General features: G+C 25.0%; 1 protein-coding gene across 2 annotated transcripts in view; it reads left to right on the forward strand.

Moving 5' to 3' along the window:
* The window catches only part of SK (small conductance calcium-activated potassium channel), a 207,627-nt gene that overhangs the window by 129,283 nt on the left and 66,225 nt on the right, over positions 1-12,119 (forward strand). For both annotated transcript variants that reach the window (XM_089170796.1, XM_089170797.1), the window contains one exon: positions 1,976-2,419. In XM_089170796.1, the coding sequence (XP_089026922.1) occupies positions 1,976-2,419 (444 nt within the window). The remainder of the gene's footprint in view (positions 1-1,975; positions 2,420-12,119) is intronic.

Consider the following 12,119-nt stretch of genomic DNA (forward strand, 5'->3'; position numbering starts at 1 on the left):
TAGTTATCTACGATTGAGTATCAAATAATTATAAAATGATGGAAATTAAGAAAACATCTTTTTTAATTCTACGAAAGTAAAATTGTTATTAGAAGTTTGAAGGGTTGATTCATAATTATATAGAGAAACTAATTGTGATATTACTAAAGTCATATTATTAATAAAAAAATTAAATAATTAAATATAGCAAGTATTTATGAAGAAACTTTGTAGTTAATAAAAATATATTATAAATAAAAAATTAAATAATTAAATTTATTAAGTATTTATGAAGAAACTTGGTAGTTAATAAAAATATATTATAAATAAAAAATTAAATAATTAAATTTATTAAGTATTTATGAAGAAACTTGGTAGTTAATAAAAATATATTATAAATAAAAAGTTGAATAATTAAATATAGCAAGTATATTTATGAACAAACTTTATAGTTATTAAAAATAGAATAAAATATATTTTCAATAAAAAATAATATAAAGTCGTATCATATTAAGTTCTTAAAATAACTTAATCCGATATTCCATAATATTTTTTTAAATACCTTTTTAAATCTTCCAATTTTACAAATATTATACTGATAATAATTATTGAACCATTTTATATTAATAAATGAACGCATAAAAAGTGACATTATAAATAAAAAAATAACATAATTAAATATACCATTAATTTAGAAAAAAGCGCAATTCAATAATTATTATAAAAATATTATATTTATTATTACAATATATAATTTGATTATGTGATATTATTGATATTATTAGAATATAATTTGATTATAAAATATCGTGGTAAATTAATAAATAATTAAATACGATATTCCATATAAATTTATTAAGTGTATTTTGTAATTATGTAATTTTTTTTTTTGAATATAAACTTCCTAATAATTAATGAAACATATTTTTAAATAACCAATTAAAACCATATCAACCGAGTTACATTACTCGATAATTAGTAACACCGATACTTGGTTTCCATTGATATATATATATATACCTAAATATAATACTTCTCGACCCTTTCTATATGCTTTCTCGTTTTTCGGGTTACTCTCTCACTTTAAACTAGAAAATGAATACTCTCTCGTAAGTTTCGTGTTAAAGGTAATAAATGTTGAACAAACTACTCCACATTTCGTGATTTCAGGATAATTTGATACACGAAATGTTATTTTTTATTTCATTTGTCAAACAGATATTTTTTATCGAATACAATTGTTAATTACTTTACACTTAAAATGTCTTGTATTTGATCAACAAAAATAATAGAAAATAATGCACCAGTTGTATATGTGTTTCAATGTCTTAGATCACACCTGTTGAAATTAATTAGATTTTTTATCTTTGTCGTCACAATTGTTAACCCTCTATAATTTTGATATTATTCCTGTTGTAAAAACAAAAAGTGTACTGTGATTATTGCACTAGTATTAGTATTAGTATAATATTACACACTTAAATTATTATATATATATATAAATACATGTGCATGTTTAAAAAATCATCAAAGTATCATAAATCAATATCAAAAATATAATATATAATAATTATAAAATAAAATACAACTTATATTTCATTAATAAATTATAATATATAATTATAATATACTATAATAATATTATTAATGTAACTTAATAAATTATAATTATAATAATATAATTTATTTATTTTTTATTTAAATTACATTATTCTAATTATAGTTTATTAAATTATTAACTTTCGAGTTCCTAATGCCAATTATTAATAATAATAACGAATTATTAATAAAATATATTATACGTAATTATTATAATATATATAAAATAAAATACGATTTTACAAAATAGTTATAGATGGTCAACAACGTGTTATACGAGAATCTATTTTATATCAAAAACTGAAATAAAAAACAAAAAAAGAAAGAATGAAAAAACGAAAAGAAAAAAAATATAGAGGAAATTAATTGTTAACAATAGAACGATAAATTGTTACAGTTGCGGAAGCCAGTATCGACACTCTCGATTCCGGGAGCGATGAAGAACAGCGGTGGAAGTGGTGGTGGTGGTGGTGGAGGTGTAGGAAGTGGAGTTGGTAGCAGTGGTGGAGCAGGAGGGGGTATCGGTGGTACCGGTTGCGGAAGTGCAGGAGCTGCGAATGCTGGCGAGGATGCAGGAATCGCACTCGTTGGCGTCCACAGCGAGTATCCGCGTTACGTTGACGATAGGGTACTGGGTGCTGGTGGCCCTATGAAAGGACCATCCGGTAGTATCGGACCTGGCTCCAAACACAAACCCAACGTTGGTTATCGTCTCGGAAGGCGGAAGGCACTTTTCGAGAAACGCAAACGCATCAGCGATTATGCATTAGTTATGGGAATGTTCGGGATCATTGTCATGGTCATCGAGAATGAACTCTCCAGCGCCGGCGTTTACGGAAAGGTCAGTTTATATTTCAATTCTTTTTTATATTTTTTGAAATACATTTATATCGCATATGACGACATTGATCGTTATAATTCATTTTTTTATATGATGCAATTGATAATATTTTGTTAGGTTTACCAATTTTTTCGTTCAAGTATTTGTTCTAACAATGAAATGTTCGTAAAAGAATTTTCTGAGATGAATAATAATTGTATCGACGTGTTTAAGTTTCTATAATAAAATTTTTAATTATAATATTATACTACATATTTATTTAGGATGCTTCGGCAACGCATTGCTGTAGTTTTGTTGATTTAATATAATTCTAAACTGTTTAATGTAATTAAATTAATTTTAACTAATAATTTCTGGGAATTCAAATTAGGCATAAAACAACATAAATTGTTAATATATATAATATATAATATATAATATAAAAAATATATAATATATAATATATAAATAACAACACACACAAAATAATATCACAATTACAATAAAATACATAAAATAATAATACACTAAAAAAAATATAACAAGCAAGGTTAATTTATCTAATAATTGAGTTGTAATACAACACCATCTATTAAAAACATAAAATACCTAGAGACTTACATAACTCTTTAAATAAAAAATCCTATTAACGATAAAAAGTAAAAAATAAACGCGATAAAAATTATCCTATGCGCTAAGTTGAAAAAAAGAACACACAAAATACAAAAATTTCATTAAGATCGGTTCAATAGTTTTGAAATTCATTGAAAACCAATAATGTGACACTAAATTTTATTAAACCAATCAATCTTCTTTCACAGTCTATTATAATGATTAATTATATTTAAAATATTAATTAACAGATAGTTATTAATCAACGTGTATACATACATGTGTTAATTAAAACGACGAATTTGTTAAATCCAATTCAAAATCCAACCTCTTTAAATGAAAAATCCCAGAGCAATGCAAAAACACGTTCGTTAACGTCGAGCGTTGAACTTGAAATGATTTATACCGTGTATACCTGGTGTTTACATCGATAATATCCTTGAATACGTGTCATCAAAAATTCTATGAATTGATAAACACGTAAAATTAGAAGATACTTTTATTTCCTACGTATATCTATCTATGTATATGTGTATGTATGTGTGTTGTTTTTCTTTCTCCATATATGTACACCAGTTGTAAACACTTGTATTTTTATCACGCGTTCGGCGTTTTTTAAATTTTACACGCCCATTCGAACTGGTTGATTTGATTTTTACGTTGCAAAGTGAACATTACTATGATTTTTTCTTTTTTCTTGTTTTTTTTTTCTATTTTTTTGTTTTTGTTAACGTCAAGCGTGATAAACGTAGCGGATGCTTTTCAAATGGTAGAAATTCAAAAAGTGAATAATTGATTTTTTATTCGTCGGTAAAAAAGAATAATTTAGAAAACTCGAAACATTTTTTAACTTTTTTTTTGTTTCTTGTTTTTTTGTTTTTTTTTTTTATAAAAATTCACCGTAGACTGAGTATGACCTAAATTTGTCGACAAAAGACTATAATCTATGTGAAACACAATTTTTATTTAATACATTTTTTTTTTTATCAATTCATGGCTTTTACAAGATTTATTAATTAAATTAAATTCATAGCAATACTAATTAACAATTAGTTACTGAAAAGAATTTTTTAATAACACTATCTATTACTACTACTTCGTATTAAATGAAAATTCCAACAACTACTTAAGATAATTATGTTTGAAAGTTTTCTTCTCTTCTTGATCATTAACAATGATAACGTCCCTTTCTCTAGAGCGTTTTAACAAAAAGAACAAGAAGTCAAGTATTACAAAAAAAAAAAAAAATAAAAGTAAACGAATTAGAAATGGATTTTCTTCAAGAACTTTCGTTATGAATTAACAAACCTATTTAATCTTGACACAGATAATAATAATTTGATCATCGATCATAATCATAGATTTTACATTTGTTTTTTTTTTTATCTATGAAAAATCAATTTCCGTAAAAATTTAATTATACAAGAAACTACTACACGTTATATATTAACATTATACGGAATTAATTAAAAAAAATTCTTAGATAATATTAAAAAATTGATTTTCTTTATTTAAGAGACTAATTTTTCCCAAATCTACGAACTTTTGACCACAACCTTATATAATTAATTTTCACAAGTTAATTATCGATATAATAAACCTATACTTATTACGAAACCACAAACTTTCAGCTTATATAAAAACTTTTGGTTAACCCTCCTATAACTAATGTATTCACGAATTAATTATATAATATATAGAAATATTATATATATAACGAACACCTGACCACCCAAATTAATAAAAAAAAAAATTAATAAAAAATCAAAATTTAATTAATAAAATAAATAAAAAATTTATTTAATAAAATAAATGTTAAAAAAATAAAAAAACCTATATATATATATTACAAAATCACAAACTTTCAGCTTATATAAAAAACTTTTGGTTATAATCCTCCTATAACTAATGTGTTCACGGATTAGTTATATAATATATATCATTTTTATATTACATATATAATTAAATCTGACAAAGGTTGGACTAATGTCACCAAAAATGAATGAAACTTTTAACTATGTTTCCCCATTATATCCAGTTTTTCACCCAAACACCCAAATCATACTTTTTCAAAGATGACATCGGGAGATTTCTCTTTAACTTTGTGGCCCTTAGTGATCCTTACAAACGACGCGTCGTATTGATTTTTCCGTCTTCTACATTAACGTTCGTCTACCCTGATAGGATTTACTTCGGACGGGCGACGACTAAACGAAAAGAGAAAACTAGTTTTCCTTTCTACGAAACTTTTTTTCGGATAAGCACGAAGCGACACTTAAGTAGAAGCTTTATTGTCGTCCCTGTTCGTTCTTTCCTTCATTCTCACTCACTCTCTCTCTCTCTCTCTCTCATTCACTCTCATATACACTTTTATTCTTCCACTTTTTTCTTGTTTTTTTTTTTTCTTTTCTTTTTTTTCTATATAAAAACATACACACATAGTTTCGTTTCCAAAGCACGATCTTTTTCAAGAAGGAGTCGTAGCATGTATCGAACGGATAACCATATCTTTTGAAAAATATATCCTACGTGAGAAACGCGAATGGATCAAAAAGAAGTATTTTTCTTTGAAATATCCTACCCTAATACTTATATTCCTTACACAAAATCCTTTTACAAGATCCAACAAATCCACTTGTAATAGTCCCAAAGGATTTAAGATAAAATGTAACGATAATAATAATGATAATAATGATAATAATAATAATAAAAATAATAATAATAAAAATAATAATAATAATAATATGTAAATAACAAATTCTATTTTGTTCAATTTATTTTACATCCCTCACAGTCTACCATTGCGTATAAGTGGCATGAATGAATGCATCCCCCACAACTTACTGCCAACTATAAGTGGCATCAAATAAAGTCTTCCACAGCCTACTGTAGGCTACTGATATTATTATAAATATTATCTGCAAACGTAGAAATGTTCGAGGAATCTACCAATAGTAGTAAGGCCCAGTAACGGAAATTTTTTGTGGGTATAATTAGTCTTCAAAGTAAGCCTAATTTTACTGTGTTTTACTATTGTTTTCTTCCATTTGTCGGCTGTTCTACTCGTTTCTATACATAATTGGTATCATTAAACAGCGTTTATTAATTATATATACAGTATAAAGTAGTTTAAAGTCTTTAAAATATATTAAATATTATATATATAATAATATCTCTACCGCAGATTTTATTTTGCATCCCTCCACAGTCTACTACCAACTATAAGTTTCATCAAAAAAAGTCCTCCATAGCCTACTGTAGACCACAGACGGCATTTTAATTATTCTCTGCAGATGTAGAAAGGTTTGAGAATTTCACCAATACCTGCTGGTGTCATCCACGAATGGTTCCTTTGGTTTTATTACTCCCTAAACTTACTCAATAATTTACTATTTTCTGATTTAAATTTCCAAGTGTTCTATTCGTATCTCATTACTTATTTATCTTATTCCTGATACTTTGCATTCGTCTCATTTTCTGTCATAGTTTTTTGTTTTTTTTTTCTTGCTATTCTATGTTCCTTTTTTTTTACTTTTTTTTCTTTTGTTAAATAACCGAGAAAAATCAAACTAAAGAGCCAAGATAGGAAAATATCTCTGACGACTGAATTACTTTGTTGATCGGAACAATCTTCCTTCTGAGTTTGTGCCAAAAACTAAGAAATGGATTAACAATATTGATAGATAAAAGGGTAGAAAGCGAACGAAAGATTGTAGAAGGAACAGAAAAAGGGAGAGGGAGAGGAAGAGAGAAAGAGAGAGAGAGAGAGAGAGAAAGACAGCTTCGTGTGTTTGCCTTTAAAAAGACGACGGTTATGTCTCCATTTACTTTATTTTTCTATATCGAAAACTGAATTCTGCGCCAAATCATACATGAGAATATAAAATCTTCTTTTATTGGTATAATATCAAAATATTATATAATACACAGACTATATATATAGTATATATTGACGTAGTTATAAAATAATATCGTCATTGCTTATCGAAAATGAACTCTAATGGATGTAATAAAAGACCTAATTTATATTTTATTCTTTTGATTGAAATGAAATTTAAGATCAAATTGTTTATAAGAAAAATATTATGTTAGCATTGTTTGTATTTATTACAATGTATAAATTATTATTACAAATGTAATTTGTTAATAATATTATCAATTTTCTTATCAATTTAAATATTAACTGAATTTTAACAAACATATCATTCGAGACTTTATTTTTCATTTTTTCAAATTTTTGAAAGCAATGTTCTGTGTATGTTTCACTAGCTGTGTTAAATGTATATATTCATTTACAATATATATATATATATATATATATATATATGAAAGTATACTTGTACATGCACACATAGGTACATAGAGTCGACTTGCAAATCGGAGAATGAAACATTCCAAGAAACCGAAACTTGGTAGAATGTATCAAGAAAACTCTTGGCATTCGTGAGAACGTGAAAGACCGTCAAGAAAGTGCATTACGTTTCTTTCTCCGTGAGAATAAAGGAAACGTGAAAGAAGAACTCCCTCTTCCAGCACACCGATAAATATATCGTGCTTTTCACGCTTTCTTTATGTTCCTTGTATCACCGTACCGATATAGATATATATATATATATATATATATATGTATATGTATATATGCACGTACACGTGATCTTTTTTCTTTCTTTTTAACAACGCCCAAAAAGAACAGTTCTTCTTATTATTATTCTCCTTGACACCGTGAAAGAAAAATTCAATTTTCAAAAGCTAAGAGAAAACTACGTTTACCAAAAAAGAAATTTTCTAAAATTACATTTGCATGTTTTTTTCTTTTTTTTTTTTTTTGATAATTATATCATTTAACGGGTCAGTATTTTTCAAACTACGTGTTAATAGTTATAAATATATTAATATAATAAAAATATTTTGTTTTGTAAAACAGTCGAATTCTTATAGTAATTTTTCTGTATTTTAAATCGTTTTGTTAAGTAGTACAAGTCAATAATATCTATGCACAATCAGAAATTGAAATAGTAAGAGTCAAGGTTTTAAACGACAGATATTTAAGTAGTACAAGTCAGCGATTTGTACGTGATAAAACATTAAAGTAGTAACAGTCAGTAAATCTACACATGATCCAGACATGTTATCGACATCGATCACTTGTAAAGTGATCAAATGAAAGATTAGATCTAATTGATAATACTTAACAAACTAAGCTTCGTTAATTTATGAAATAAAATTTGATACATGAAATTCAAAGATACAAAAATATCGTTCCTCATGATTTTAATCAAATTTATAATAATATTATAATAATATTTTTCTGTATTTTAAATCGTTTTGTTAAGTAGTACAAGTAAATAATATCTATGCACAATCAGAAATTGAAATAGTAAGAGTCAAGGTTTTAAACGACAGATATTTAAGTAGTACAAGTCAGCGATTTGTACGTGATAAAACATTAAAGTAGTAACAGTCAGTAAATCTACACATGATCCAGACATATTACCGACATCGATCACTTGTAAAGTGATCAAATGAAAGATTAGATCTAATTGATAATACTTAACAAACTAAGCTTCGTTAATTTATGAAATAAAATTTGATACATAAAATTCAAAGATACAAAAATATCGTTCCTCATGATTTTAATCAAATTTATAATAATATTGAAAAGTTTTCCCATAGCTAGAAAATGTCTGTTACGCGTTATCTACTTAAAAGAAAGAAAGAAAAATTCTATAAAAAGTAATGGGATTGAAATTCTCGAGCGACGAATAAGAGAAGAGTTATAAATGAGACGCAAAATGTCAGGAGAAACAAAAACAAAAATAAAATGCGATATAAAAAAAAAAAATGTAGACAATGAAAGAAAAGAAAAAAAAGAAATAGAAAAAAATTGAATCACACGTAACAACAAACTACTACTGCACGGATAATTACTACGAGAAGAGTTTTATAGAAATATAAAACCAAAAGACATTTGTCAGAAAAGTAAATGAAAAAAAAAAAAGAAAAGTAAGAAAAGTAAGTAAAAAAAAAGAAAACGTAAAGTAAGTAAGTAAGTAAGTAAGTAAGTAAGTAAGTAAGTAAGTAAGTAAGTAACAACTAATTAAAAATTTTCAAATATTATTTGTAATTATCCATTTTATCTTTATATATATATATATCTTTCTTTCTACATTTTAATGATACCAAGAGAAATCCTTTTGTTTGTCCTTACAATTAGTACCTTAATCCATATCTCTTTTGTTTTACTTTATGATGAATCGAAATTACTCTGGAATATGAAAGACATGTATCTCGAGAATAGCATGATGAATAAATAAGAATATATATACTTATACAGATATCTTTCTAAGTTCTTTCTGAAAGAGATAATAAGACAAATAAAACCATTTAGTTTTCTTTTTATTACACAGCAACCATTTTCAATCTTTGCTCTTTCTTCTTATCTTTTACAATTAGTATTATAAAAGTATTACAGAATATCTGCCTATTTACTAACATCTACGTTATATATATATATTGTATAATATCGATTTATACAATTTCTTTAACATTAAACACAAATTAAAATTTACTAATTAATAAAAAAATAAAAATAATAAAAACAAATTTGCTAGGTTGCATCTAAATTTCTATAATAACTTAAGTAATTATATGCAATGTTTTATTTAATATTAAATAATAAACATAATATTTTAAATAATAAAAATAATATTTATATTATTTTATAAAATAATAAATATGTTTTAATAAATATTAGATAATAATATATTATATGTATATAATAAAATAAATAAAAATAAAATAATAAATATATTACATAATAAAATTTGTTTAGGAAATTTAATAATATTATAAAATATGATATATAATAATTATACAATAACGTAATTAAAATGAATACTTATTTTATTTTTGAAAATATGTACGCAATTTTTATTTAAAAGATATGATTTTTTTCTCTGTCATTGATATAACAATTGCCGATAAAAATCTTATAATCAGAATGATATACATTTATCGAATTCGTCCTCGTATTCAGTCAAGTCGTTATCTCGTGTTCTTTGTTTTTCTTTTAAAACGCTTGACAAATAACAACCGGATATAAAAACTATCCTGTTGTCAGAGCATTATTGTTCCAGTGACGGGAGAAGCTTTACTGGATTATTCGTTTAAAAAACGAAGGTAATTAAACAAGAATACTCGCGTAAACAAACGAAATCACGTCTGCTATCTCTTTTCTCTTTTCTCTCTCTCTCTCTCTCTCTCTATCTCTATCTCTATCTTTTTCGAGCTGCGAAAATATAATTGAATTAAACAAATCGATGTTTCAACATTCGTGAAAATATTTGTGTTGGTTAATAAATAATGTTGGAAATTTACAGTAATTATACTATTCAAAAATTGTCTATCTCTCTTTCTATTCAAATTTCTATGTATTAGTATATTGTATAAAATACTTATACCCCTAACACTAATAATTATAATAAAATTAAATAAAAATTAAATAATTATTATACATTATATTTAAATTATATTATATTTAAATTATATTGTATTTGAATTATATATTAAATTATTATCCTAAAATATTTTTATAATAAATAACGGTATACTTTAAAAATTATTTTATTTTATATAAATTCCACATACAAAAAAAGCGAAAATAATACAATAAATAAATAATTATAAATTATAATATCTGTTTAATAATATATACATTATCGTATACAACAATATTATTGAATATTTCTCTAAATAAAAAAAAATAAATTAACTTCCTCATTCTTATTTGAAAATATTTATAAAAATATTTAATTAATATAGTAATAAAATAAATTTTATTGTATTTTTTAATATATATTATATTATATTATATTACAAATGCATGTTAATGTGTATATAAAAATATACACAGGTAAACAAAAATACCAAAACACATATACCGAATTTAATGATTTTTCATGATATACATTTGTATAGTGATTACATGTTTAATGCTATCATAGAAAAATTTATTTGAAAACATTTTATTGGTTAAGTTCGAGAAAGAAAGAATAAAATAAAAGTCTGACAGTGTAGAGAGGGGTAGAAAAAATTGGTGGTAGTGGTAGTGGTGGTGGTGATGGTGAAGAGGATAAACGAGGGTTGAAATAACGAAAGATGAAACTGATCGACGGCAGTTAAGGAGAGGTTAAATAACGTACTCTAACCCCTCATTCCCCTATGTTTCTCCACCCCTCTCTTTTTCGTTAAAAAGTAAGGAAAAATATCTTAGAAAAGAATGAAAGTAAGAAGAAACTGCAAAAGATAAAAGAGAATGACAATCTTTTCTCTCTAGAAAAAGATCACACACACATACACACACACACACACACACACACACACAGACAGGAATCCCCCATACAAAGAAAATCTTCTGTTTGCTTTCTTTTTTGATCCTGTGGACACGTTTTAATGGGAATCAAACGTTAAGAAAAAGAGAAAACGAATGACTCAAATTTACTAAAAGAAAATAAATAAAAGAGAGAAAGAGAGAGAGAAAGAGAGAAAGAAAGAGAATTATTTAACAAATCTATCGAGTATTTTATTATCACCTCTTGAATATTTATTAAATTTAATTAAATGTAGTAAATAAAAAAAAAATTGTTTAATTAAAAAGATCAACGATGGTAAATGGAATAATCGATAATATCACGAATTTAATTTGTTACTTTTATTACATTTTGTTGTTCTGTTTCCTTTTTAATTATTTTCTTTTCTCTTTCTTTGTTTCTTTTTTTAATGAAAATTTATTCATTAATACAATAACATTTGTTATTTGAATAATATTATTTCATCGTACATTTAATTAACAAAAATATATTTTTTGTTATTTTATTTCACTTAAAACGTATATTCCTTTTTACTATGTTAAATAAGATAAATTAACAAAATGAGCTCGCTAATCACCCTGATTAAATGAAAGAGAAATTATTCCGGAGAGATCTTGATTAACAAAAAGCAGCATCGAGGGGTAGAAATACAAAAGGAGGGTGAGAAGAACTAGGTACGTCCTTTTACAAAAGACTAGTAGAGTAGTACGTTTAATATCTCAAGCTTTTGTTACCTTCTT

The sequence above is a fragment of the Polistes dominula genome, unplaced genomic scaffold, assembly GCF_049000335.1.
Source record: "Polistes dominula isolate Pdom_NZ unplaced genomic scaffold, Pdom_raw_medaka contig_79, whole genome shotgun sequence".
NCBI classification, from domain to species: Eukaryota; Metazoa; Arthropoda; class Insecta; order Hymenoptera; family Vespidae; genus Polistes; species Polistes dominula.